Source organism: Pocillopora damicornis, chromosome 4 (genome assembly GCF_964200805.1).
Source record: "Pocillopora damicornis chromosome 4, jaPocDami1.2, whole genome shotgun sequence".
Lineage (NCBI taxonomy): Eukaryota > Metazoa > Cnidaria > Anthozoa > Scleractinia > Pocilloporidae > Pocillopora > Pocillopora damicornis.
This window is the reverse complement of record NC_142673.1, coordinates 2,947,053-2,974,918: the sequence shown is the minus strand read 5'-3', so window position 1 is coordinate 2,974,918 and position 27,866 is coordinate 2,947,053. Positions and strand designations below refer to the sequence as shown.

The window sequence follows — 27,866 nt, the reverse complement described above, 5'->3', positions numbered from 1 at the left end:
AAATCCTGCGGAGAAATCACTGGCACTCGAAGGGATCAGAGGGGAAGATCCCGGCGCTGAATGCCGGCACAAACTCGGTAGATATCTCTACGAAACCCGAGCAGGAGCCCGGCGCCTTTATTGTGGAGAAGTTTATCCTCGTGCTGCGCGCGATAAAGCAAGGACCAGTTGTGACAGTCGGGAAAAGCTGGGAATGAGTTATCTTCCAAAACGAGGCTCTCTTAAAATGTTTCCAAGTTACTTGAATGCATAAAATGGCGGGTTCTGTGAGGCTCTTTGAAAACAATCTAAAAGGAATAATTCTTCGACTTCTAGTAAGCCTAGGATGACATTACGATCCTGATCACGCGTCTTGGGAACTTTTGGGTAACCAACTGTAGAAGAGTAGTACTGCAGATTTGGGATCCGCTGACGCAAAATGTCATCCCAAGACAACGCTGGTCGAAGGAAACGGTCCAGTCCTCGGACTTCTTCTTCTAGTTCGCGATCGAACGAGAGTCTCAGTGGACAGCATAGCTCCGATAAAAGTCAATATCGAGAGAATTCGTCGGGAAGGAAGAACAATTTTGGAAAGGTGCGGGCATGGTTGTATTTCTGTTTACACCGTCAGCAATTTTCAGTCACATCCGAAATACATTACATAGTAATCTTACCCAAATTGAAAACGGATGTTATGTTTCAGTGAATAAGCTTAAGAGTAGAGAGTCTCGATTTCCTTGATTTCTAGAAAATCTATTTATATGGAAGATATATATTCAGTAAGAGATCGATTTCGTTCGTTGAGCTGTTTTACCTTACGTTTTATGCTATATGATTAATTAAATTTTAAAAGAAAGATTTGAATGTGTTTGGGTTCTGCTGAGCTGGTAGTATTATTGGTGTTATAATTATGTCTTTTGTAAAAGTTGTGTATTTTTCAGCTGTATCTTGGGTTAACCCTTTAACTCCCAGAAGTGATCAACATGAAACTTCTCCCTATAATATCCTTACATTATCCAGCAAACAGGTAATGAGAGTTAATTTGAACTTATCTGCTGGAAGTTGTTATCTTGTTGTTAGACCAAATTCTCATAACTAATTTACAAGGATATGTGTAGCAGCTAAAAGGGAGAATTTAACAATCAGATCTTGGGAGTTAAAGGGTTAATCCCAGGTTAGGATGCTCAATTCCCAAACAATGTTAGTGATATTATTATGACGTTGATTAGTATGACATTGATGTGGACATTGCTAATCTGAGAATCTGCAATTTGATATACATGTAATGTGAAACTATGGTTCAAATAGAAAATTTATATATTTGTGTGGAAAAGAAAACCAAAATATTTTAGTTTTGCATGTTTTAACTTATGAAACACCTTTTTAATTGATAGAGTTCATTCAATTGGCCAGACCTTTACACAATGTAGTTAAGAATCCATATCATAATCACTTGTAAGCAGAGGAAAAAAGGTGTTTCCCTTGTTCTTTGCAAAGTTCTGTATTTGAGTATCAAGAAATCAGTGAAAAAAAATATATATTTGCCCAATTTGGTTAACCCTTTGAGTCCCACTAGTGACCAAGACAGAATTTCTCCTTACACTATCAGTACAATATCAAACAGACAAGTAATGAGAATAAAGAAAACTATCAATTAGGGGAATATTGATTGATCCAATTCCAAATTCTCCAAACTAACATTATATGAATGGTATGGCAGACAGTAAGGAGAATTTCTAATGAGATCTTGGGAGTTAAAGGGTTAAGATAGCTGTATATTACCTGGTTCTTCCCTTGTATTTTTATGGACTGAGACAAGTTGAGGTCCATGAAAAGGCACACAGAACTTGGCCAAATATCCAGCCATCTTGACCTCACACTTGGTCAATAATTCATATATATTTACTGTAATCAACAGAAAAGTGTCAATCGCACAAACAGCCATGACCATGTACGTAAACTGGTTGAACAGGAAGGGAGAATTGCTCGAAACCTTGTAACATGGTCAGTACCTGTGACAGAGCCTAATCAGGAAGGTAGGATAATTTTATTATTTTAACCTTCCCCTCATGATATCAAATGAATATACTTTCATGCTGACAGGTGAAGAGAGTGAAGTAAAACATTAATGAGGGGATATCAAATGATTTGAATCTAAATTTACAGAACAATCATTTTTGACAAAATGTTTGGCAGACCCTTTGAACCCTCTTCAGGAGTGACCAAAGACTAATTTCTCCCAACAATATCAATACACTTTGCGATGAGAATAAACAAAAAACATCAACTAAAGGTCTTGTGATTTGAAGCTATATTCTCGGTACAGACATCCTAACAAATGAATAGCATATAGTAAAGAGAATTACCACTGAGATCTTGGGAGTAGAAGAGTTACACATGGTTTCTATATAATTTTATAGATTAAAGGGATCCTTTAGCTCTTAATACCCTAGCATCAGTATGCATATCCTCCATACTGTTCTCTATACATTTCCTAAGGAGTTGACAAAGAGAATTTTTTTTACAAGTGAGAGCTTCTCTAGATGGAGATCATTTCCCATATTCTCATGACTTTGGTATTCAGAGTTAACATTGTAAAGAGAAATTAGATGCCAGTCACTCTTATGAGTCAAACATTTAAACATTTGATGAGATATTACTGGTGGTGATTGCAACAAATTTTCAGCAGCAATTATCTGCAAGCTATAAAGTCCCAGGAAATAAATTTCCAAAGTTTTACAACAATTCTCTCGGATATATCTCTTCCACACAATGTGTGCTACATCCAAACAAATTGCTACAATAACTCGTTCTATCCCTGTATTCATTGCAAAAATTTGAATTTGCTTAACTAATGTCTCAGGGAACTTTTTTTGTGGCAAGAACTATGATTATAGCACAGTGGTAGAGCAACCAAAGTATTAATCACAAGGTCGTAGGTTCAACTCCTATTTGGAGAACTCTGAGTTCTTTTTCTCCAAGTATGCCTCTGTCATTCACTGAATAACAACTTCTTTCACTTAAACACCAGGCATCAAATTCACCATCTACATTTACATCATCATTGTGCATAAGCATCACATACTGTTATTCTGATTCCAGCAGTGCATAAGTTTGTAACATGAACCTAATTAAACAGCCAAGGCACAAGTCAGTGCTATAGGTCAGTGGTAGAGCATCCAAAGGTTGTAGGTTTGACTCTTGTTAGGAGCACTCACTGTTCTTTTTCTCCAAGCATGCCTGTATCATATACTGAATAACATCTTTCAAATAAGATTTTCTCTGCACATAGAATTTCCACCTTTATATTTATGCCTATCTTTTACTGAAACAGATAGTAGAATTAGCCTTCTCTATGAAAAACAGTAAGACTTCCTGAACTTCAGAATTTTTTGACAACCCTCTACTGATGTGATCAGTGAGACTTTTATATTTATTAATGAGATTTAGTTGTTTCAATATTAACCATTACACATGTAATTACAGCAACTGTAGCTTTTTCAAATTTTGACCCATTATACCCCAGATTCAGCATGTTTATTTTCCAACCTTTTCCTTGGCACTAACAAGGGGAATTTAGTCAAAAATCAAGAGCTTTTCTAGTTTGGGATAATTTCCTTATTTTTCCAAAGCCTACATGTAGTGTTTGATTCATCAGTGATACTTTGGTGAGAAATTCAATGCTAGTCACCCACAGGGGTTAAAGATGTAGAAATTTTTTTAAATTAAAAATTTTGTTTTGCCTTCTGCATGTAATTGTCCTTAAACATCTTGCAAATTATAACCATTTTAATAACACCATGAGGTTAGCTCAAATATTATGAAGTTATGTTCAAGAAGGCTACTTAGACATGACTGACAGACTGATCTTGTAAAATTTAAATTTGTAATATTTTTATCGCTGAGACGAAAAGATTAAAAAAACATTCAATTAATAGAAAAGAAGAAAGGAAAGAAAATTGGCCTATTGTAGCACCTTCCTTTTCCTTTCCCCATGTTCACAGCAAATTATTTCTGAAAAATTATCACAGTGATTGTTTGTTTGTACCCCACACATCTTTCTGAATGAACTGAAAATATTGTTTTTGTTTTCTCCTGCTGTGATGTTAGCTTAAAGCTGAAACGCAATCTTTTTCTTTTCTTTTCTTTTTTTTTTTCTTTCTATTTTTGTAACTCATGACATGATGTTTTAAAATCCTGTCCACTAAGACAGCTTTGTGGAAATGATAAATAATCGATTTTGATCACATTAGCTGTGGATAATCATATGCAAACCCCCCCCCCCCCCTCATTAATAACCATCCCTTTGCTTTGTGATCCTAATTGTGTTCTTCAGTCAAATTATTTTAATGTATACAGAATAGATCCTTTTAAATTTTGCTTCAATTTAAATCAAATGAAGTGTTGTGCATGATGGTGGGAAGAATCGAATTTCAGAAAATAACTGATAAAATATTTTGGGGATTACAACAAGAAGAGGAAATTTACAGGCTGCTATGAAAGCTGATTGTTTCATCAATGGTATGCTAGATTGAAATACTCCAAATCTTGTAAATAGATCAACAGCCTCAGCCATAAGCTCGGGCAAGGCAGGGGGTTTGTGTTTTTGTGATTTTAAGGTGGGTTTGGAACATTTTATAAACTCACTCTGCTTTCATGAATTTTAAATCTACTATTGATCAGATTTAAACTGAAGGGATTTGATGTTGAGGGCAGAGTAGAACTGCTTTTAAAATTCAAACCCCAAATGTAGAATAATATGAAAAATTAATAAGTTAAGTGTTATGCAAAATCTCTCCATGATGAAAAATGATATGTAGTACATGTACATACACACTATCAAAATAACATGGCTGGCTTTTTAAATTCCATTTTTTTCTTTTGCAGGATTGTAGATTTTTCATGTAGCATCTTTCATCATGGAAATATTTTCTGTGAAAAATTTTGTTTTTACCTCAAAAATATTACAAACAATGATTTTCTTTAAGAGCAGATTAATGTTCGAAATGAAACTGCCACCATGACAATTGTAAATGTCTGGTTATTTGTCTTCTATGTCTGAAACTTTTGCAAATGAGGAAGAAGTATTTTTTTTATTCACAGCTTATGTTACGCAAACAAAAGTTTGCTCTGTTCCCTCTGCACTCAAAGTGGACAGAAGGGTTGTGCTATATTTTTATTTTTGTACACTGAAAATGAATAAGGAAGCTAATTTTGATTGAGAATTGTTTTGGTTTTCAACTAAATTGCAACAAAAGGAATTCCTGAAATAAAAGGACTTTTCTTAGGTTTGATTGATGTGTGTGGAAGATCTCATCTCAGTTAAATATTTTTTAATGAAGCCACTCTGAAAATTTTCTTTCAAATTTCAGTTTTGCCTACAGATATCTGAAGCATATGTATCGATCACATTTTTTTGGCAATGACAATGACAGGGTAAAATTGATTTGAGCTAAAAGATAAACTTGATGTACATATTTTTATATCCACCAGTAGGGGAGTGAGAAATTTTTTTTCCTTTGAGGACTGATTATCACATTCATAATGTTGTACCATATTTTTTCAAAGTGAAATGTTTTTTTCTTTTACCACAAACAGTATATCATTTTAGAGGATGTTAGGTTTAGTTTTGATCCTGCAAATGAATTAAATAAATGTCAGGATTATCTAGATCGGAAAAACTTTGTGTTGAGAATCTTGAATTAACTTTGCTTAGAAAATGACCAAGATGTCAATTATTCTTAATTTTTTTATGGTGAAGATTGAATAATCATTGAGCAAACTAAGAAACATTTTAGAATATGCTCAATTTGAATGATCCTATTTGTGATAGTCTGTCAGCTTTTGCCATTAGTTTGTGAGGAAATTTAAGATAGCACTAAAATTGACCATGCAAGCTTTGATAAGATTAATTTAAATCACTTAGTCATTCCGAAAAAAAGTAGTTTTCTTATCAAATTAAATGATAAATTCTGTAATTCTGTTAGTACTAATTGCATTGTTTGAAAAGTATTTTCACTTTGGATGTTGTGAAAATCTCCACCATGATGAGTAGCTATCAAGAGATTTAAATTGTAATCTTGGTTTGAAAAAAAATTGGTTGAACTCTACTTAGCATATTTTTACCAACATAGTATTTCTGTTTTGCATGTTTGAATTATATTTTTCTGCATAGAGGTAGATTTTTCTTAATATGAATTTTTGAGAAATTTCCTTTTCAATGTGTTTCCGAATATATTTGAGATTTTCACTCTTTGCTTTATATGAATCAGATTCTTGGTATTATTTCTTTTGATTATCATATCTTTTATGTGCCTAAAACTAGAAAAAGGAAAAAAGTCTAAACCCAGGATGGTGAACAGAAAGCGCCATTCAACTCCTGAAAAATCTGGCTCGTCTGAAAGAGAAGGATCTCCAGCTCAGAAAGGAGGAACCAAATCTCCAGGGAGGTCTCGCTCTGGAAGCAGAAAATTTTCAGGATCATTCTCAGGAAAGAAGAATGATTTAAGAGCTCGCTACTGGAGTTACCTGTTTGATAACCTCAAAAGGGCTGTGGATGAGATTTATGGCACATGTGAGGCTGATGAGAGCATTGTGGAGTGTCAGGTACTGTACATGCCTCAACAATTCAATTGTTCTCTGGTGTTTACAAATTGCTTGAAGTTGCTTAGATGTCTATTTCTTCTGTTTTAAGCCTTTACACCCTAACATCAGTATGCATATTCTCCATACTGTTCTCTAAACATTTACTAAGGTGCTGAAAATGAGAATTTGTTTAACAATCAAGAGCCTTTTTCAGAGGTGATCAGTTCCTTTATTCTCCTGACCTTAAATTTTGATTCATGGGAGATATGGTAAGGAGAAATTAGATGTTAGTAACTCTTAGAGGGTTAAAGGGTTAAAGCCTTTATTTGCAAGATCAAAATATCAATTCTTGTCATCCTCTGTTACACATTTCTTTGAATTAAATCACCAAGGCCTCCCCTAATGAGTATTTTTCTTTTATCTCTGTACCCTATTGAGAAATAGGATACTTGGAAGTAAAAAAAAGGCAAAAGGGTCAACATGGCTTAAAAGGGGCATGATTTTTAATCTGGAAACTTCACCTTTTTTTTTCTGGCTCTCTCTGCAGTGTACAATCAAGCAAAATCAAGCAAACAATACATATGCCTTACAAATATAATGGCTTACCAAATCACTGCTGAATTTTTTGTTTCTTGTAAACAGGAGGTGATTATGATGCTGGATCAGTGTCGTCGGGATTTTAGTGCTTTGATTGACAGAATAAATGTGCAGGATGCATTTGAAAAAGCAGATTACAAGGACAGGTATAATTTTGTAAATGTTTCTCTAGCGCAGTAACTATTTTTTTTCTTTGTTTTGCTTGTTGCCTTTTGTATAGTCAGCACAAGAAACAAAAGAGTGCAAATAAGCATTTTGTTTTTCACAGACCAACATCTCTAGCATGGGAAGTAAGGAAATCGTCGCCTGGTAAGACACTGTTCTCGAGTGCAAATCCGTTGCAGACGTCACTTGAGAAGAACGCTACCACTCCTGTTCGGGAATTTAGTTCGCAATCTGTTTCAAAACTAAACACATCCCTCAATCACTCAGGCAGCTCAGTACCTTCACAATCCTGGGCTGATAAAGTTCGTGGAACAACAACCAGTGCAAGTGTTGTTTCTGCTGTTCAACAAACTGATACAAGAGAAACTGGACATCAAAATGCTGCTCCTCTCTTGGGAGGTTTTTCAAAGAATTCCGGGGATTGTGTCGTTCTAGATGCAAATGACGATGAGGAGGGGTGGGAAACTGTTTGTCGTGGAAGAAAAACGCACAGCACTCATGCAAAGAAAGAATACAAAAGTGGTAATGAGAGATTATTAAATAGTAAAACAGAAACAATATTGAATCATGTAGAAACAGGAAAAATGAAGAACGGCACATGCAGTAATGGAAGTAGTGGTGGTATTCATGTCAGTACGAAGGGTGTTTACACTGGAAATAATTTGAACTCAGTCGAAACTGTGGAAAAGTTAACAGAACTTTCCAATGGCAAAGAAACTCCACCAGCTTTTTTCGATGGTGAGGAGGAGCAGGAAACTTTGTCAGACATTGAACACGAAAAAGCTCTTTCTGCAGCAATGGAAGAAGAAGAAAGTTTGTCACGGCAAATAGAAGAGTGTCGCAATCAAACAATAGCATCTGTTATTGAACACGAGGAAAGTTTGACAAAGGAAATAGCAGCTGAGGAAGAACTAGTAACACAAATACATGGTGAAAGTGGGACTGAGGTTTCTAACATGGAGCAAGACGATGCAGAGACTGTTAATGGAGTGGAGGATGATCCTTTAAACTGCAGCAGTGCCACAAATGGAGACAGTGTAAGTTGGCAAAAGAAAATCTACACGAGACAATACAACATTTGAAGTCCATTTTTTAAAGCATACATGTAGCTTTAATTTTCCTGGGAACGTAAGGAAACATTGTAAAAATGGTTGGTTTCAATAGAGGTATGAGAACCATTGCAGATAGCAAAGATTGATGCAAACTGTGGACAGCAAGCAGAATAAATTTTTCCTTCGTTGTTGACATGTACAAACCGTCGGGTAGTTCTTTGTGACCTCGCTAAACGCCTGACCTTTCACAAAACTTGAATGTGTTGAAAGGCCATGTATCAATGTGAAGAACGTTCTGGTTGGTTCCACTTTCTCTCTAATGGGAATGTAGATCATTAAGAGCACATTGTACATATATTTCCTAATAGTTTGTTTTCTAACCACTAATTAATTTTACTATTATTTTTTGTCTTAGATTTCACTGGGAAGCTCAGCAACTCCGTTGACTTGGGAGGAGATGATGGCAAAGTATGATGGTAAGTGGCTTCAGGCCGGAATGATTAGACTTTTCAGCACGTTTCCTAACTTTAAAGTAGCAAATGCTTAGATACACTGCGTTGAGCCAAATGTGTTTTGGAGAAAGAATGTCTAAACACTTACATGTCTGAGGTGATAAATACAAGCTGGGAGAAAATTAATACGAGACACAGAAGTGCACTCAAGGTGTTGGTTGAAATATGTTCATCTCTCCATTTAAAAGTTATTTGTAGAGGAAAGCTGAGGTCTGTTTCTCTGGACTTAGTTCCCTGATTTTTTAGGAGTTGGTTTTTATCAATAAAATCAACCCACCTCTGTTCTATCCTTCGTTATTCTGCCTTAATTTCAAGAACGTCAGACCGAAGGAGAACTTTGGATGTCTGAGATAAATAATGATTAATAAACTTCCCTTCGAGGGAACGTTTATGAATAACTTACCGAAGCGCTAATTGAATGATGAGGGCGTTTTCGAAGGGTACGCAGTTTGTTTTGTACAAACTTAACAATGGATCTGTTGAAAATATTCTTCCAAACCACATTTTTAGAGAAGGTCACATATGTATAAACTGAATGTAATAACACATACTGTACCTCACAATGCCACTTGGCTATGTGTTCCAGCTGACCATTCTGGTGATATGGAGAGTAACTGGGGTGACTTAGTGGAGCAAGCCGAGAGACCTCCCGGTAGGGCTGTTCATCTACATCAACGTTTGTCATCGCCATCAAGAAAAAGGTTAGCTGCCCAATAGCACGATCAGTTAAGACTAAAACTCAGCTGTGGATCAGAATTGCTTTACGTGCATTGCAGAATTAGCCATAGCCATTTAAAACGCACAGATAAAAAGGTTAAATCTGACTATATCCAAAATGATAATTTGGTTTTATCAACTAATTGGATAATGTGAATAAAGTAACTTAGACTTTCTAGAGCTGACGTTTCGAGCGTTAGTTCTTCGTCAGAGCGAATGACGTCAGCTGTAGAATCTCTCTATGGTGGCACATTCACATTATCAGCTCAGTTGATAAAACCATCATCTTGTAATTCTCCCCACTGACGCAGCAACACAGTTTCTTTAGAAACTTGCCCCCTTTATAATCCTAAATAGCCTAGAGTAAAGCTATCTTTGATTACAAAAAAAAAAAAAACAAAACACAAGACATCTTCATGGAGGCGATAACATTACATGGAGTTTCTGTTTCTTTTGTCGTTTTCATTGTTTTTGATACTGCGTTTAAAACATCAGTGTGCACCCATGAGCTCAACAGTCCTTTTTTTTCATTTTAACCCAATTTCTAATGATCGATTTTGCTTTTTCACAGACCACTAGAAGAAGTCATTCGTATTCATGAAGAAAAGCAGGTGATGAACCATAATATAAGTGATTGTGTTGTTTATGTGTCCTGCACACTCTTTAATCTTATGATGATTTACTAACACAAAAGAACAGGGAAAGGGGGCTGAAAAGTTAGTGTAAGATTCGCTTAGTTGTCACAAGTTAGATGCTTTAGGTTAAGAAGGGTGAAGAAAAGTGAACTGCGTGCACTACACGTTATTTTTTTAAATTTTTTTTTATTTTTGATGCATAAAAACGACTCTAAGTTATCATTGTGTGATATTTGCACGCTGTCCATTTGTTAATCTTTAATCTGAGTCACTGACCCAGAAAATCATGACACGTTTGAGATAACTTACTCGTTTTGCTTATGAAGAAATATTTTCAAGACTTCTGTCACACCGTTTTGTTAACAGCTAAAAGCTCAACAGCAAAGAGAGCGAATGTTGGACGAGAGGTTGCAGAGTCTTCAGATGCTTTCTGAAAAGGTATATGACGATGTTTAAATGTATTTCGAGAGCCTTGACGGGATCAATGTCTAGCCTTCTTTGACATCGTCCTTTGTCATCGTGGGATAGAATAATTATATGAATTATTGATCAAGGAATTGGTTAACATAACTTTAAACTGGCCAAGCTTTTCCTTTTCCTTTTTTCCTTCCCCTCTTGCTTTATGCAGGGGTTACGCTGGAAGCCGGTAAACTACTACTACTACTACTACTACCACTACCACTACCACTACCACTACCACTACCACTACCACTACCACTACCACTACCACTACCACTACCACTACCACTACCACTACCACTACCACTACCACTACCACTACCACTAATACTAATACTAATACTAATACTAATACTAATAATAATAATAATAATAATAATAATAATAATAATAATAATATTTAAACAGGATAATCCCGTCAGTGTTATGACACTGGTGACTATAAGGGTCCTGTAAGTTAATTATAATGTTTACATTACAAAAGGTGTAATTGTATGGTAATATAAATACATATACGTTATGAAATCAGTTCAAAAATGTTAGTAAGGTGCGGTTGAAAAATCCTTAATTTTCTTCGAAAATTCAGTAAAATAATATTTGGCCTTCAAATGACCTCTTACCTTCGTCTATTTCCCATGCCCCTAGACCCCATGGCTTAAGGGAAATGGACGTTACTTCCCCTTTTCCGGGCACAGCCGCCTATGTCATCGGCAGCCGCTTATGGGAAAAAGTTCCTAAACCCCTAAACTTTGTGCCGCATAAGCTGCGTGATACAGTAAGCAATCAAATTTCGGGGCGTCGCAACCCTGTACTGTTGTGAAAACCTTATCTTTTCATCCAATGTTTATAAACTTTATTATTTATTTTGTGACGCATTTAAGGTCCAAAAAGCACGTGAGCTAAAGGATGAGTTGATACAACAGCGTCAGCAGCACCTGGATCGAAAGCAAAGAAGAGCAGAGCAGCAAAGACTGTCTGTGCTGCAAGAAAAAAGACGAAAAGCTCAAGAGGAAGAAGCTAAGGTAAGTCAAATGAACTGTGGGGAACTTGGAATCATTCCAGCTATCTTTTGTGCGCAAAAGATTACTTGTTTAGAGTGCGTCGCCTGTAATACGTTTTAACCTTCTCCGTTATCAGCCCCACCACATTTCTTCTAAGTTTATCGTCCTGTTTTTCCTATCTTAATAAATTGACGTTAAAGCAGTAGGTTATTTTCTCAAGTTACTGTATTGCAAGTGTCGTGACTAAGCGAACGACATTAAACAGCTGCAAAATAGTGCTGAGGCTGCTAGTGGTAGTCCTAGTGGAGGTGAAACCGGAAACATTTAGACTTTCTCTGATAGAAAAGATTCGTGTAGGCCAGAGTAGAGCAAGATACGGGATGCTTAGGTAACACTCTCCCTCTGACGTTGCTAATTTGTGAGACATTGTAGATAATACTTTTTCTCACTTGATTTTGATGTATTTGTACTCAGGTTAATGAAATAGCCTTCATAAACACCTTAGAAGCGCAGAATAAAAAGATTGAGGTTCTGACAAGACACCAGGTGAACAATTTTTCCGTGTTTCATTATGCGCATGAATCGCAAAAAGGTTGGGATTCTTGTAACTCGTCACTAAAAGTATTTTCTCTGTTTGGATAACTCAGGGCCATGAAGCAAGGTTACAAGACATTCAGGTAATTATGATTTTATTGGAAATGCGCTTAGCCACAAACAAGGTCGTAGGTAGCATGATAAATAACCCCAAATAGCAGGAAGCAAACCAGTCAGTGATCCATGAGCGTGGTCGAGGAGATAGAATGATAGATCTGGTGTCAAGGGCGGAACTCGAATCCTGCATCTCCAGATAGCGAGTTCGACTTGCGCACCACTCGATCTCGACCACGTTGCCTCTTTATTCAGGAACGAATACGAATGTAGTTAATATCCGTTCTTTATGGCATGGGATTTTGGCTTTTTTGTCGTTGTTGTTATTGTTGTTTTTTTTCCTACACGAGGCGGCCGCCATCTTTGTTTTGCTGTCCACCCAAGCACTATGCCCAGGTCCCGCGCTCCAATTAGTACCCAATTCCCTGCTCTTTTCCGCTCCGAAGAATGTTGACATACAACTTTGTTGTCATTTCATGTACAAGTAAATAATTTTATTTTTATGATCTAGGAAGAAAGACAGAGAAAAAAAGAAGAGCAACAAGCCAAGGAGGCGGCCGCTCAGGTAAGAGCATTTCATTGAGAAATACTCTCTTGGCGATTGGAAGAGTTTGATTCGTGTTTTGTTCCAATGCAGGAGAGACGCCGCCAGTTAGAAGCTGAAAGACTGGCAAGACTTGAAGAGATGCAACAGAAAAAGCTAGAGCAGGTACGTGGGAACAAACAGGGCGGAACATTAGAGAAAAAGAAACTAAGTTACGGTTGATTTATCTTGAAAATTCTAGCCCTATAGCCGCGACATTTTATACACCCGCCTTATCTGTTTCTATCGGTTTTTTTTTATTTTTTTTTATCGATGACCGATTTAGGAGGCCAAATACAAACGAGAGAAACACGAAAGAGAGAAGGCGAGAGAAGAAGCTGCCAAAGAAAAGGCCAGGTTTGTGCAATTCAGCTTTGTCTGTTGTAGATTTTGAATTATATTTAGAGAACCTCTCACTAACTCGATGTACATTGATGATGCAAACCTAAATTTTTCCGAAAAACGATTCTGAATTCACTGACATTAGAATTTGTTGTTGTTGTTGTTGTTGTTGTTGATAGAGAGAGAGAAATGCGTCTTGCTGCCCGAAATGAAGCCCTGCAAACGGCAACTGAACAACTGCAACTGAAAATCCAACAGAAGGTACGTTCAAATACTGGCTTTCTTTTCGTGCATGGAACCAAAAAAGATTTGCATATCTACTGCAAACTTGTATTGATAATAATGGTTTATTAACAGCGTATCCAATTGTGTTGCCTCTTCATCTGTTGACTTACTAACAATACCAGCTAATCAGATAAGTAACAACTAAGATTTATGGCTGTATACAAATTTCCATGTAACATATAGTTAAAAAGTATTAACAACGCATTAAAAAAAGTTGAAAAAAACTGGGAATTTTTTTTCTTTTCCCAACCCCCACTTTTTAATATATGTGATTTTGAATTTAAGTGGCATTAAATTTAAATTTAAAGGTAAACACGCCCGTTTAATTTCGTATGGCCAAGTACTGTAATACAAAAGTATTACTCTACGCTGTCTGATGAAAATGATTTTCTTCGTCTCAAAATATTTAGCAAGCGGAAACGACTAGAAGACACGAGCAAGTGCTGGAACAAGTAAAAGAAAAGGTTATTGCTGTTTGAATTTGTGTTGATAAAATGTGTGCAAACTTTCTTCAATCGGTAACTGTGCGTTAAACTTATTGTGCCCTGCGCGTCCTCTATAGGCCGCCGGTGTGTCACGCCATTCCACACAAGACGAGGTCCCTGCTGTCACGCCATACGATAAGAAAAAGTTCTGTACTCTTTGTAACGTGGAGGTGAGACCCTGTTTTGACTAGATGAAATTGTAGAGAAAATGCGCACTGATGTTACGGTGTATTGTGGTATAATGATGATTTAATTCATATTTGTACATTTTCAGATCGTGTCAGAAGTTTACCTGTTGAGCCATTTGCGAGGCAAAAAACACCAGCAAGCATTGTCTGAAATTCCGGCAATTAAAGGAACACCAGACGACAAGGTACTTTGTCATAGTTAAAAGTGATCCATATTGCCATCCTCTCAACTAGTCAGAGGCAAAACAAGAGCGAAAATAATCCAGTTTTGTATCGGCTTGTCTTCACTTTGCTTCTCGATTGGTCCAAAAAAACTCGCGCCACTGTTTCAACCAATCGGATGCAAAGCGAAAGACCAATCTCAACTTGGACACTTGCCTTTTCCCGCGCTTCAAGCAGTTTGCTTGTTTTAACTGTGAGTTCTGATTGGCTCCTAGTGATATTTTCTTGTGATATGATTGGTCGTTGTGTTAACTTTTTTTTTTTTTTTTGGTTTGATAACGCTTCTTGAAAGAGTACATGATAGTTGCGCTCTTACTTCTTTGTAGAAGATATTAATCAGTTCAATTTCGATTGCTACTCCTAGGACACCATTTCGCTTCAGTACATCAAGGAAATGCCTTCTGACAAGGCAGGCGAGACGGAGAAGGCTGACCAGGAACGACAGAAAGCTCTCAGGAAAAGAGCGAAAAAGCTCAGGACAAGAATGGCGGCTAAGTGAGTTCCAGCTTTAAACACCAGCCATTGAATATTATTAACCAGTTTACTTCCAAGATCTAACTACGAATCCTCCGCACTGCCTGCTTTAGATTAAGTACCATGTGCGCTTTGAGAATTTGGGGCTAAATCAGACAATATTCTCTTGTTGATTTCTATCTTTCTTCCCATTACCCCATTACCTCTCTCCTTGAAAATGTATTGATCTTGTAAAGGGAAATTCCATTTTGGTCATTCCTAAGAGTGCAAGGGTGAGGTATCACATAGGTTTGAGTCTCTGGAAATCAGTTAGAATTCTTGGGATATGTCGGTGCTAAGCTATGCTTGTCTGTGGTAAATATTATTGATGACTCTTTCTCTCTGCAGAGGACGAGAGTATGAAAGTAATTTATCAAGTGTATCATCACAAAGACAGGAATCTTCGAAGAAACCAAGGTAAAAGAGAAGAAAGCTTCATCGTAGCTTTGAACGCTGAGTATTTCTGTTCTATTTTTTCCGCGGATCGTGCGATCTCTTCTAAGCCTGGATAACACGGCACGTAAATGTCCTAGTAGTGGACAACACAACGTGTGTAGTTCTCTGTTTGGAAGTGTTATTCTTAAAATTAACCAAAAAAAGCAAATTATTCCCTGCTACTTTCCTCCTGTCCCTACTTTCCTTAACAAAATTAAATCACAACTCCTTACTCGTTTTTGGATCCTAATTATTAATGATCCATCTCTGCAACTCAATGTTCGTTTGTGTTCACAGGCTTCAAAAAATTGTCAAAGATCTCAATCGCCAGTTGCAGTCACAAGGGTCGGGTCCCTGGCCAGCCAATCGTGTAGGGTCAGTGGAGAGATCATTGGGCGAATTGAGCAGGATCCTGGAATCTAAGGTTCTCAAGACATCTTTTTGATAATTTTCTTAAGGGGTGTGTAGGGAAATAAATTAGAAGTATTTTAGGCAACGAAATCTTTAAACGAAATTTAAAAACGATCAAAAATTCGTTTTGTGTTATCGAGACTTTTTTGTTGGCCTCTTTGTATCCAACGGTTAGTTGCTTCCATTTTGAAAAGTTAGGTGGAAGAAAAACTTGTAAAAGAACCTTACAAACAGTTAACCTTACAATCTTATTACAGGTAACCGCCGACCAAGTGACGTTTTGTAATCTTGGTGGGCTAACCGCCCTGACCAGATTGCTTTTGGTACCAGACATCGCCAGCGACAAGCCTCCGATTAAATCGATTATTCCAAACAAGTAAGTTCATTATTTTCGACAAGCAATTGAAAGTTGCTCTAATGAATCTGTAAGTGCAGTCTTGTGATCGGGATCAATTTCTATTTATAATTTTTACTGACTGACTTGATGGCGAGGTTTCCTCAACCCAAAAGATAGAGGAGTAGGTAAAGCGAAACGAAAGCATTTCCAGATTTTTGTCACCGTCAGTTAACAAATTTTTTCCCCTTTTCAGTTGTCTAAATCGATGCTTCTTCTTTTTCTCGTCAGAGCCCTTTGTAGCGTGGCCAATGTGTTAACGCTTGCTTGTGGTGACTGTTTGGACAACTGTCGTTATATGGTGTACACAAACAAACTCAGCACGTTGGTTGATCTTCTGGCCTTTCAGATGAAGGTGAGATTGATCAACGTAAACCGAAAAGAAGCTTCTATTGTTCACTAACCCTTTACCCCGTACTAGTGATTAGCATCTTATTTCTCCTTACAATGTCACTCCTGAATCACACACAAAGGTCATGAGAATAAAAGTAATGATCACCAACCAAATATTCTCTTGATTTTTATACAGTCTCCTTGTCAGCACCCTAGGAAATAAATTGAGAATTTGTTTGGAGAATTAGATGTAGAGGGTTTACCTCTAAATAAGCATTTTTTAAAAAAGAAAATGAGAAAAACTACACCCTTTGAAGACCTTATGATATATTTATTAAGGTCTTTTTTTCTCTTTGATATCAATGTTTATGTTTCTCGTTTTCTTAACTGATGCACCTTCCTGTAAATTGTCTCAAGAATTTTTAGAACTTGAAATTTTTTCTCTCGTTCATTGCCTCAAAAGTGATTTTTAGTGAATTACTGTGGTTTAATTCGACCAATTTTAGGACATTTAGATCTATTTGGTTGTGATTTTAAAGAAACTTGTTATCTCGGTATACAGAATGTCTCTCCGTCTCAAGGGACCACCAAGAAAGGAGCCGACAAAGAGACTGAAAATAATGCCCGTAACTACTCATTACCAGACCCCTTGGCAACAACGTTATTGAAGGCACTCGCCACAGTACTCCAGTGCTTCGCTACAGCGTCACCTGAAGAGAAGGAAGTAGCAACGCTTGTTCAAAGGATGGTAGACTTAATTGGGTAAATACTTGACTTATTTCACTTCTGTTTCAATTTTAAAGTGCCAATTTTGAAATATTAATACTCCCCATCACCAGCCACAGTCGCCCAATGTTAGTTTTAAAAGCTGCAATACAACTTAAGACAGCTTCATTCTTACTGAGTATGTTTTCTTGTTGATCATGTCTTTATCTTGTTCCGTCTCCCCTAGCTATGTGGTATGCTGCGGAGTTGTAGATGACATAAGAAGTTTCTTTAGTTCAATTCACGGATCTCTTAACGACGAGCTTGAGGCTATGAATTACGCTCAGGCTTGTTTAGCGCTTTTATCTGGGACTGCTCAATATCTGGGTTGTAGGTGAGCACCTATGCATTTTATGTAACCAATACAATATGGATGAGGGACTGTTAAGTAGTGGGCTTTGAATTGGAATGTTTAAGAGTTACTCTTGTGTTCTTTAGCGAGGTATTTTACTCTTTCAGTCCTTTTTCTATTCTCTATTATTAGTGGCTTTTTTAATCAATCATATTTAACTAAAATCAACTGCGACTTTGTCACTCGTGTTTTCCCGCGCTTCGGGCAGTTGGCTTGTTTTTACTCTAAGTTCTCATTGGCTCCTTATAGAATTCTCCTTTCTTGTAATTGGCTGCTCTGATTGCGTAGGTTTTGGTTTTACGTCACTCAATTGAAAAGCGCTCTTCCTTCTAAGACGACCTTTTCGCTTTTGTTTGCGCAGGACAAGTAACATTTTTGAAATAAGAAAAGAAGACCTCACACAGTTTGTTGTGACTTTTCAACAGACCGAGCTTTTAGGTAAGTTAAGTGGATTTAAATCATTAAGCTACGTGCAAGGTCTTTTATTCAAAGTTACTTACGTTGCAACTGATCGGCATTCTTAATTTCTTTGTTTCTTTGTAGAAATTGTATCATTTCTTTATGCAATTTTGATGAATGATGGCAGTCAACAGTCCTCGTCGAGTCCAACACTTCCTGAGTCAACAATAAATTTGGTTATAGAGGCGTTGGGCATGTTGAATTTTATGGGGACAGTGGATTTGAAGGTGTTGCAGGTAAGTGTCTTGGCTGAAAAAAATTAGTCCAATAATGTTTCTCTGAAGGAGACAACTTAGGATTGTTGCGAAGCGAAATGACTCGCACAATGACTACTAATTCAGTTCCATGCAAAGGCGATTTGAGATAGAACGTTTTAACTCTACAATGCTTTTAACAACCTATAAATTGAGCAATTTCTAAATGGAGTGTCTGGCATAACGTGGGAACTTATTGCTTTCGCTTTACATCGCACTCTCATTGATCTAAAAACACTTCGCTACCCTCTTGACCAATCAGATGCAAAGTGAATTCAATCCAATCGAGGCTTCGTTTTATGCGTTTTCCTGACTTCAGGATCTTATTATAAAAGACTCTCTCTGTTTGGCTGTTTACATTTGACAGGCATCTCTTGGAGCAGAAGGCGTATCATTGGAGTTTCGGCACATTATAAGTCATCTGTTGTGGTAGGTTTGTGCTAATGATCACATATGCCCCCATTACACTGGCCAGCTCAGCACGAGTAGTTCTCTATAGTTCGACGCTGAGGCATGCGAACGACAATTGCAAGGTCTTTATGTCATGAGAGAACTCAAATGTTTTTCTGCTTCACTCTCGAGAAAAATGTATTTTAAAACATCTTCCTTCCATATTCCAATCTTTTCCTTTCTTGTATCATGTTATTCGCGGCCATTTGATCCTTTGATCCCTAACAGTGACTAGCATCTAATTTCTCCCTACCCCTGAATCATCCATTAAAAATAAATGAAGGTAAACGATCATCAGATTAAGAAGCTCTTGATTATTAAACAAATTCTCCTCGTCACCACCTCGGAAAAGTGTAGAGAACAGTGTGGAGAATATGCATACTGATGTTAGCGTGTAAAGGATTAAGGCTCAAAGCGATAGAGTCCTTGATGGTTGTTATCTAATCACTACAGAAACTTGCGCATCTCGACAAAATGGCTTGAGATTATTGATCTAATCACTACAGAAACTTGCACATCTCGACAAAATGGCCTGAGATTATTGTGTAGAAAGTGAGTCGAACATCCCAACAAAATCGCCTAGTGTAAGAGTTTTCGTATCACTCAATTGAAAGGTTTTGTTTTTGGTAATGTTTTTGTAATTGTTTGCTATCAGTGTTTGCAGCGAAGGGAAAAATGAAGATCTTCTCCACGAGGTCATATTAGTTGTTGGTTACTTCACCGTTTTGAATAACGATAATCAGGTTGGTAATCAAATTTTTTTGTTTCAATTTCATCGCAGTTGTTATCCTTTGCATTTCTATTATTATTTTGTATTTTGAGAAAAGAACACAACACAACGACCCAACTAGGTCTAGACCCAGACCTCTCCTCGTGGAGTACAGCGCACTAACCTATAGCCCACTGCATCTCCCATAGTGATGTGTGGCGGTTTAGGATGAAAGAACTAAATACGTGAATGCCTTTTGCTTTTCAGGTGTTTGTCCAAACTGGTCGACCTCCCACCTTATTGCAGCATCTGTGTTCGCTTCCATTTCAGTATTTCAGCGATCCAAGGTAAGTCGCTGGCATTTTGTGGAAGGCTTAGGCAGTGATCCAGTGCTAAGGAAACCGAAGCCTTTTTCTCGCAGTATTTCGAGTTAAAGGCTGACATTGGACGCTCTTGGGAACAATTTGCGCGCCACAGTTCAAAGTTAAGCTCGTAAGCCAAACAGTTTTGAGTCGATGATTAGTTTTTTAATAGATTTGTCTTCTTAACATTTATACAAATTTTTTTCAGGCTCAGGAATGTCTTATTTCCCACGCTTATCGCTGCTTGTTTTGAAAATGAAGAAAATAAAAAGATTATTGAACAAGAAGTTAGTTGCGCCTTGCTAGAAAACTACATCGAGGTATGTTGCAGAAGAAATTTCTAAAAAGTTGAAAATATAACACTTGATTAAGAATAAATATTGATTCTTAGCTGAACAGGAATAAACTGTGGTTCCTAATAATCGTCATCGTTATCATTTGTATACAGTTACTTAGAAAAAAATACTGTTACGGGGGGGGGGGGATCCATCGGTCGTTTAGTGTAATCGTTCAGGGAAGGGTAGTTCTGGAAAGATTATACGTCGATGACTTGTCCATGAAGAGGTCAGTAAGGTCCTTTGACCCAATTTCTTTATATTGTCAAAATAAAAGCACACTTTGTCTTTTTTGTAGGAACAAATATTGGATCTACACCATGATCATCTCTTACCCTCTCAGAGTGGAAGACGTTCAGGTAAGTTGGTGTTTTTATTCGTACTAACGAAAATTGAACCAGTTGCAGCGATGTCTCATTTGTGCTACAGACGGGCCAATTTTCCTCTGATCAATGCCTTAATTGAAGCATAGCTGTTGCAACTGGAGGTATAAGTATGCGAATCACTCTCCTACACAACAGCCTCGACCTTGTTACGTGCTTTTTTCCGCGTTTGTAGTATTTTCCTATGTTGTGATAAATTTTGTTTGGAGACAAAAGGAATAAATAAACAGGGGCACGACACGTTAAAGTCATACTTTTCGACGAACAAAACTGCATGAAAAGGTTCACATCGTAGTAGTTCCACAAAAGAGCGCAGAATAGCCAACGATGGTTCGAAGAATAATTGGTAAATGAGTATGATGAAAATGGAAATGAGATTTTGAAATTAATTCGAAGGTAAAAAAAGGTTTTGGCCAAATTTTTCAACATGTACCAGCTCTTCCGCTCTAATCCAACTTCTTTTTGCCACAGATGGTGAGGTTTCCCAGCGTTTTGCGCTTGTCAACAGATTCCCGCCTTCAAAATGGGAGGATGCAAGACGTTTTCTATTAGGATCCTGACAGCACACGAAACTCGATTAAATAATTTAAAATCTCATTGGACATCTTTTTTCGCGGTATTATAAAATTTTGTAACAAATTTTGCTAAAATTGCGCAAAGCTTGGATACCTTTCTAGGCATAGAATATAAAACATTAAGTAATGAATGAGATGAGCATCTTTGCGTTGTATTTATGTTGTATTTGACTGGGTTGTCACAATATTTAAGCTGTGCCTGTTTGAAAAGTTGATATTTTTGTAGCTAATTGTTAAAAAACTCCATACAAGTTCGTAATTATACCATAACCTAATAAGGCGCCGTGGTTTTACTCTATTATTTTTATATTATATTTATATTATATTGTTACCAACAGTCGAGTACTTACTGGATATCATCTGTCAATGAGCGACAAAGGCTGTCGTGTATTACCTTTGTGATCCTCATTTCAAGATCTGCTTTAGTTAATGAATAATAAGAATAAATATTCATTTAAATATTTGAGAAGAAAAACTGGCATCTCTAGTAAATAAAGCATCCCCTACATGAGACCATGAGTGGTAGAGTTATTACAACCTCTGTGGCGAACGGGGTTTTGAGTAGGGATTCTCTGCCACATTTTATTGCAAGAACAACTACAAAAACAAAAAACAAAAGAAAATTTTCCTGACAATCAAGAGGAGTTTGCCAACAAATCAAGTTAATTTACTGAAAACTAAGGAATACCTCAAATGAGTTTGCCAAAAACTCAGACAAAAATAGGAAGTCTGAACTTGCATATGGCTATTGATATAGCACACATTTATAGCTTTAAAAATAACTAGAGGTTGGATAATGACATAAGAAGGTAGCGCTCTAGAAGATTTGTATTCACATGTATAGTGCAAAACAGAAAACCTGCTGCATCACCCATATTTATGACTGCTCTGTTCCACAAGAGAAAGATTCCAGATATAGTGAATAACTGACATTAAATCAATGATTAAATAGTAATCAAAATCAGACACGAATGTCCAAAATAAAAAACCAAATACTGGGGTCCATCATCAAAAGTAGGCCACTAGGGTCCAAAATCAATAATTGGACACTAGTGTCCAAATTTTAAAATCGACCAAAATCAAAACTCGGCATTAGGGTCCAAAATTAAAAATTGGCACTAGTATCCGAATTAAAAAATCAGCTACTAGGGTCCAAAATCAAACATCAGATACTGGACTCCAAAATCGTAAATTGGACATTAGTATTCAAATTAAAAATCGGCCACCAGTGTCCAATTTCAAAAATTGGCCACTAGGGTTCAGAGGCAAAAAAATCGGCCACCAGTGTCCAAATTCAAAATTCGACCACAAGTGTCCAAACTAAAATTAGCCACCAGTGTCCAAAATCAGAAATCGGCCACTAGTATCCAAAATAAAAAATTGGCCGCTAAAGTCCGAAATCACAAATTGGCCACTAAGGTTAATTTCAAAAATCAGTGCTGGGGTCCAAACTCGAAAACTGGCCACGAGTGTCTAAATTCAAAAATCAACCACAAGTGTCCAAAATCAAAAATCGGCCCCTAGAATCCAAATTAAAAAATAGGCCACTTGTGTCCAAAATCGAAACTCGGCCACGAGGGTCTAAAATCGAAAATCAGCTACCAGTGTCCAAATTAAAGAATTGGCCAATAGTGTCCAAAATCGAAAATTGGCCGCTAGTGTCCAAATTAAAAAATTGGACACTAGGGTCCAAACTCGAAAATCGGCCACTAGTGTCCATATTCAAAAATCGGCCACTAGTTAAAACGAGTTCGCCCACAATTACAAACTTTGGTAAATTTTCTGACAACTTAGAGCTTTCCTCCTACAGCGATTTCCAGGCGGTTCGCTGACAACAAAATCGAGTTCTCCCATAACTCAGAGGAGTTTTCAAAAAACTCATCGGAGTTCGCCGACAACTCAGATGAGTTTCACGACAAGTCATAAGAGTTTCCTGACATCTCTTTGGAGTTTTCCAGCAACACAGATAAGTTTGCCGAAAGTTCTTTGGGAGTTTCATTACAGACAGCCTAAAGGATATTGCTAAAAACGCAGAGGAGTTGGTTTACAATTCAGAGGACTCTGCCGACAACTTAGGGAAATTCACTTACTCAGGGGTTTACTGAAAACTATGATGAGTTTGCCGAGAACTCAAAGGAGTGTGCTGACAAAACGGGGAAGTTCACAGACAACTGAAAGTAGTTCATCGACATGTAAAATGAAGACACTGAGAATATTGAACTGTTTACCAACGAGGAAACTCAGAAGTATGCGGACACAGTTGAAATTTTTTGTCAGCCATGAGAGGTTTTGACGACATCTCACGAAGAGTTCACCCACAACTAGTTCTAACGAGTTTGCGTTCCCCAGCAACTCAGGGAAGGTTCGCCGATAACTTCAGGGACTTTACCAACGAATCAGTTGAGTTCCGCGAAATTTCAACAACTCAGGGAAGCTCACTCACTCTGATGACTTCACTAAGAACTCGGAGGAGTTCGCCGATAATTCAACTGAGTTCGCCAATAACTCAGGGGGCATTCGCCCACAACGATGATGAGGTCGTGGACAACTCCTGGAAGTTTGTTAATAAGTCAGAGGACTGTAGCAACACAAGGGAGGTCGCTGAAAAGAGGGGGGAAGTTTTCTGATGATCCAGAGGAGTTGAGCTGCATTCAAGGGAGTTTGAATGATTTTGTCTAGTTTTGGACTCTGACTGATCTCAAATGTCGTAGTCTTATTTGAGATGGTTCTGTTTGATTCCAATGGTTTTGTATGATTTCAGTTTTTTTTCTTCAGATTTCTGAGAGGTGTGCTGATATCTCATGATACCATTCGACTCCAGATAGTTTCATGAGATTTGATATTGCACAGTCTAATTTTGAGAAATTTTTCCCCATTGTGGATGGTACCCCTGATTGCACGTGATTGCTTCTGAGTTCACTTTTAGTGTTTGATCACGAATAGTTCGGTCTTAATTGAATTCGAGAATGAAACTGAGAACTTCTAGTGGAAAAGAACACTGTGATATCAAACTACTCAATGCAAGTAAGATCACAATTTATTAAGTCATGCTTGCTCAAAAAAAAAAAAGTTTTAAGTGAATAAGTTACGAAAAAAATACAAAGAATTCCATTTTTTTCTAACATTTAAAACAAGATTTGTTCACAGCAAAATGTCACACACCTCTTTATGTCAAACTTTTCATTCTCTTAAGTTTAATCAAGATGTCTTGGAAAATTAAACGTATTATTGGTCTCAAGCTACAGGGTTCATTTATATCTTTTCACACACAAATAATATAAAGAATAAAAAGTGTAACTAATGAATGCACCTTGTTACATGTAACATCCAAGGAATCACATGTTTATTTTATTTGTTTGTCTGAATGATTAAGTTCCACTAAGTACATCAATTCTCAATCTTCTAGAACAGTTTTTTCCAAGATTTCCTTGGCCATTTTGTATTCCTCTGTCGTACCAAATTCTTCTTCTGTTTCTGCCTGTAGACAAAACCAGAAATGAAACTGAGTCATTAGCCAAATGTGTCATCATTTTGTTAAGGAGAGTTATGTATATACAGTGTTTCAAGCCTCTCTCAATAAATCTTGGCCCTCTTGTTCAAAGAACAATTAGCCCAACACAAGGTTAAATTTTAATCCAGGTTTTCTTTATTCCTTTGTGCAAAAGCTCTTTTTGAAATAATTTACTTTACTCCTTTTAGAGCATCTACCAGTAATCACAAAATTGTAAACAAAAAAAAGCTTTACTGAATTTTCTTTCAGTGCTTTTAGAACTGAGATCAGATTTCACCCTAAACTCAGGTTATCTTAACCCAGCTTGAACTATCCAGCCAAGGCTTATGAACACTCCTTTCCAGGGTTGTCATTAGAAAATGTAATAGGTGTATAATCTAAACTGAGTACACAGCTAAATTGAATTGTGCTTGCAACTCTCTCTGAGACGTGATTTCCACTATTCTGGAACATCTTTAAGTAACTTTTTTTGGCCAGACACTGATGTTAGAATCAGTTCAAAGACTAATTTTCTGTCTTTGATCACAATTTCACAAAGTAGCCAGCACAAAATGGTCAGACAGTCAATGGGTTTCTGTTGCCTACCCACTTCTAATGACAAGCCTGTTCTTCCACAGACCCACTGACAAAGACAAATAGACATAGAGATTACATGGGGAAGAAGTCTTTCAACCTCTGCAGCTTACCAATCCCTTCCAGCATAAGGAATGAAATGACTACATGATGGAGTACAGTGTACATGTAAATGCTAATCCTAATCAAGGGTGGGTAGCCTCCTGTCTTCCCAATTTTGATAATTTCACCTCCCAGTTTGTTTTTATGGGATGACTAAAGCTTCTGGAAGTTTGGTGAGGGATAAAAACAACAAGGACAAAACTGAAAGGGAGAGGAATGGAAAGGGAATGTACTTGCAGGGGAAACTGGTTATCTAAATTTAAGAAAAACAAAAACAGAAATTCCTTTACGAAAGGGTAGTTTACAAAGTCAATTTTGACTGATGAGAGTTTTCTAATTTCAAAAACAAAATTCCACTGCAGTGTCACCTGATTACAGCAACTGATAACAGTCATTACCAGTCATTATCATATGACCCATCCAACCTGGCTTGTGCAATTAGTAATTGCCTTGCACAATCACATAGAAAACCATGGTGACAGCTGACATATATTGTGCCACACTGTTGACATAAGTTAGGTTGTACCAGACAGAAAATATTTGGCCTCATTCATGATGCACAAACCTCACCACACTTGGCCCCTATGTCATGACCTTGAGCCAATATTTTTCCGTCTGGCCCTAATATCAGTCAATAAGTGCATAACATTACCACCCTCAGTGATTGATCATACCCTCAAATAAAGAGCAACTTATTTCTTACCACGAGATTTGTTAAATCATCATAAGCAGTCTTGAGCCGTCTTTTACAGTCTGGAATCATGGTCTTGGACTCCTCAAGTACTTCAATCTGCCATTCGATAACATCAAATTAATACAACTTCTCTTCCCTAACCTTGGGGGAAATGCAGAAAGAGAACTAACCATAATCAGATCTGTAGGTTTATTACTTTTACTCTCAAGAATGACCAATGATCAGTTTGAAGCTTGAAATTGTCTCCCCCCTCCCCCCCCCCCTGCCCCCCATATTTCCTTGCATTATTAAGAAAGAGGTCATTGCAGAAACAAGGCACAAACCTGTTTCTTTATATCATATTCATCTTTCTCATCTGCCTTCATTTTTTCAACTTTGGCTGACTGATCTTTAACTTCTTTTTCATACATCTGCTTTTCCTTGGCTAATCTGGAAAAAATATTATTTCTTAACCAAAAACTTCTTTTCGACAAAGAATGTACAGTCCAACCTGTAATAAGCAGTACTGTATTCAGTGGTCACCCTGTATTAAGCTGCAGGTTTCCAGAGTCCAGAAATTTTTCCCTTTATCAAAGGGACACTTAAATTAAGCAGTTGTTTATTAAGTTCCACAGGACTGATTGTATTGTTCTCCACCTGCACCAAAAGGTCTCTTGAAGCACAACCACTCAAACAGAACCAAGAAAAATCCTTTAACCCCTCACATCTTAACTTCATTATGCATATTCTCCATATTGTTCTCTATACATTTCTTAAGATGCTAACAAGGAGAATTTGTTTAACAATCAAGAGCTTCTTTAGTTGGGTTATAGGAAGCTATAGGTAGTGGAACTAAATAACAAGATTCCTTATTCTTGAGTGACTTCAAAATATTCAACATGGTTGCCACAGTGTAGGTTTCCGAATTTCCCAACTTTTCCCTGACAAATAAAAACATTTCCCAGACCCATTTCACTAACAAGTTCCAATAATGGCCTCAAGCCTACCCACATAGCCATCCTCTCCACCCATAAATTTATGCTTTCAGCCTGTTACAAACAGTGAACATGAACGGGCAGTTCCTTTAGGCAACGCAGAAATATGACTGAATTTGTCGTTCAATTTCATTCAACAATATTATGGTGGTCCAACACCTCTCATGTTCATGAAATAATTATGCAGAATAATTGAAATATCAGAAAAAATGAAAATAAAAATAAAAAGTACGATTTCATTCACAAACCACATTAATTATAAACTTGCATGAAAAAAGGAAAGGATATGCTGGTCAGGAATCTTTCAATCTTGCTAAACAAATAGTTCAGTAAGGTTGAAAGATGTCCATAAGTATCATCGAAGGTGTCACCGTCTTTCCGCAAGAAGAGGTCCAAGATAAGAAGAATGATTTCGTATTTAGTAGAAATTTCACTTTACCCTGATTTCATCCTGACCTGTAGCAATCATGTTTAGAGTATCTAAACAAGCTCTCCGATAAAACCAAACAGAACATGGCAATTTACAATTTACAATTATTATTTACACATGGCAATTTACAGTGTGTCTACAGACACACCATTTTTAAATAAGATTACGATAATGTGCAGAAAAACGAGATCCGAGAATTTACCTCTTTACTACTCCAGTCTTGATTTTAAGTTGTCGTTTAGGATCGGAAGCAGAAGCCATGTTTTGAAGTATAAAGATGTTTTAAAATCTCTGTAAAATGACCGCCAAATCAGTGAGCAAATTCTGAAAGAGACTGGGAATTGGTTATTATAACACATGCTCTTAAGCGACTTACCGCTGTTCAAAACACTTACAC

The 27,866-nt window shown here is 37.1% G+C and overlaps 2 protein-coding genes across 4 annotated transcripts; one reads left to right on the top strand and one right to left on the bottom strand.

The window, feature by feature from the left end:
• The first annotated feature begins 207 nt into the window (after nucleotides 1-207).
• LOC113665264 (S phase cyclin A-associated protein in the endoplasmic reticulum) lies at nucleotides 208-21,660 on the top strand. Of its 3 annotated transcripts, XM_027180936.2 has the most exons (34): nucleotides 208-574; nucleotides 1,898-2,015; nucleotides 6,305-6,585; nucleotides 7,207-7,307; nucleotides 7,430-8,363; nucleotides 8,794-8,854; nucleotides 9,477-9,591; nucleotides 10,179-10,218; nucleotides 10,609-10,680; nucleotides 11,583-11,723; nucleotides 12,177-12,248; nucleotides 12,350-12,379; nucleotides 12,862-12,915; nucleotides 12,988-13,059; nucleotides 13,220-13,290; nucleotides 13,455-13,536; nucleotides 13,971-14,024; nucleotides 14,123-14,215; nucleotides 14,320-14,418; nucleotides 14,820-14,950; nucleotides 15,317-15,385; nucleotides 15,701-15,827; nucleotides 16,072-16,190; nucleotides 16,440-16,563; nucleotides 17,104-17,303; nucleotides 17,494-17,640; nucleotides 18,020-18,096; nucleotides 18,202-18,353; nucleotides 18,739-18,800; nucleotides 19,477-19,564; nucleotides 19,798-19,877; nucleotides 20,101-20,212; nucleotides 20,526-20,586; nucleotides 21,082-21,660. In XM_027180936.2, the coding sequence occupies exons 1-34, from the start codon at nucleotides 419-421 to the stop codon at nucleotides 21,168-21,170; spliced, it is 4,284 nt and encodes a 1,427-aa protein (XP_027036737.2). In that variant the 5' UTR covers nucleotides 208-418; the 3' UTR covers nucleotides 21,171-21,660. The 3 variants fall into 3 exon arrangements, with proteins under 3 accessions (XP_027036737.2, XP_027036738.2, XP_089059589.1); XM_027180937.2 differs by lacking the exons at nucleotides 208-574; nucleotides 1,898-2,015 and adding an exon at nucleotides 4,307-4,500; XM_089203463.1 differs by lacking the exons at nucleotides 208-574; nucleotides 1,898-2,015 and adding an exon at nucleotides 4,318-4,598.
• A 2,531-nt stretch (nucleotides 21,661-24,191) lies between these two features.
• LOC113665266 (tubulin-specific chaperone A) lies at nucleotides 24,192-27,828 on the bottom strand. Its single transcript, XM_027180942.2, has 4 exons — nucleotides 27,672-27,828; nucleotides 26,389-26,494; nucleotides 26,075-26,161; nucleotides 24,192-24,663 (listed from the first exon to the last, which is right to left on the bottom strand). The coding sequence occupies exons 1-4, from the start codon at nucleotides 27,728-27,730 to the stop codon at nucleotides 24,580-24,582; spliced, it is 336 nt and encodes a 111-aa protein (XP_027036743.1). The 5' UTR covers nucleotides 27,731-27,828; the 3' UTR covers nucleotides 24,192-24,579.
• Nucleotides 27,829-27,866: the final 38 nt, after the last annotated feature.

What these genes read in the sequence shown, in the direction of transcription:
- LOC113665264 (XM_027180936.2), top strand. Translation starts at nt 419, where the DNA reads ATGTCATCCCAAGACAACGCTGGTCGAAGGAAACGGTCCAGTCCTCGG. An exon ending in AGGTTCTGACAAGACACCAG is followed by an intron (nt 12,249 to 12,349) that starts GTGAACAATTTT and finishes TGGATAACTCAG; the next exon opens with GGCCATGAAGCAAGGTTACA. An exon ending in CAAGGTTACAAGACATTCAG is followed by an intron (nt 12,380 to 12,861) that starts GTAATTATGATT and finishes TTTATGATCTAG; the next exon opens with GAAGAAAGACAGAGAAAAAA.
- LOC113665266 (XM_027180942.2), bottom strand. Translation starts at nt 27,730, where the DNA reads ATGGCTTCTGCTTCCGATCCTAAACGACAACTTAAAATCAAGACTGGA. An exon ending in AAGACTGGAGTAGTAAAGAG is followed by an intron (nt 26,495 to 27,671) that starts GTAAATTCTCGG and finishes TATTTTTTCCAG; the next exon opens with ATTAGCCAAGGAAAAGCAGA. An exon ending in ATGATTTAACAAATCTCGTG is followed by an intron (nt 24,664 to 26,074) that starts GTAAGAAATAAG and finishes TTTTGTCTACAG; the next exon opens with GCAGAAACAGAAGAAGAATT.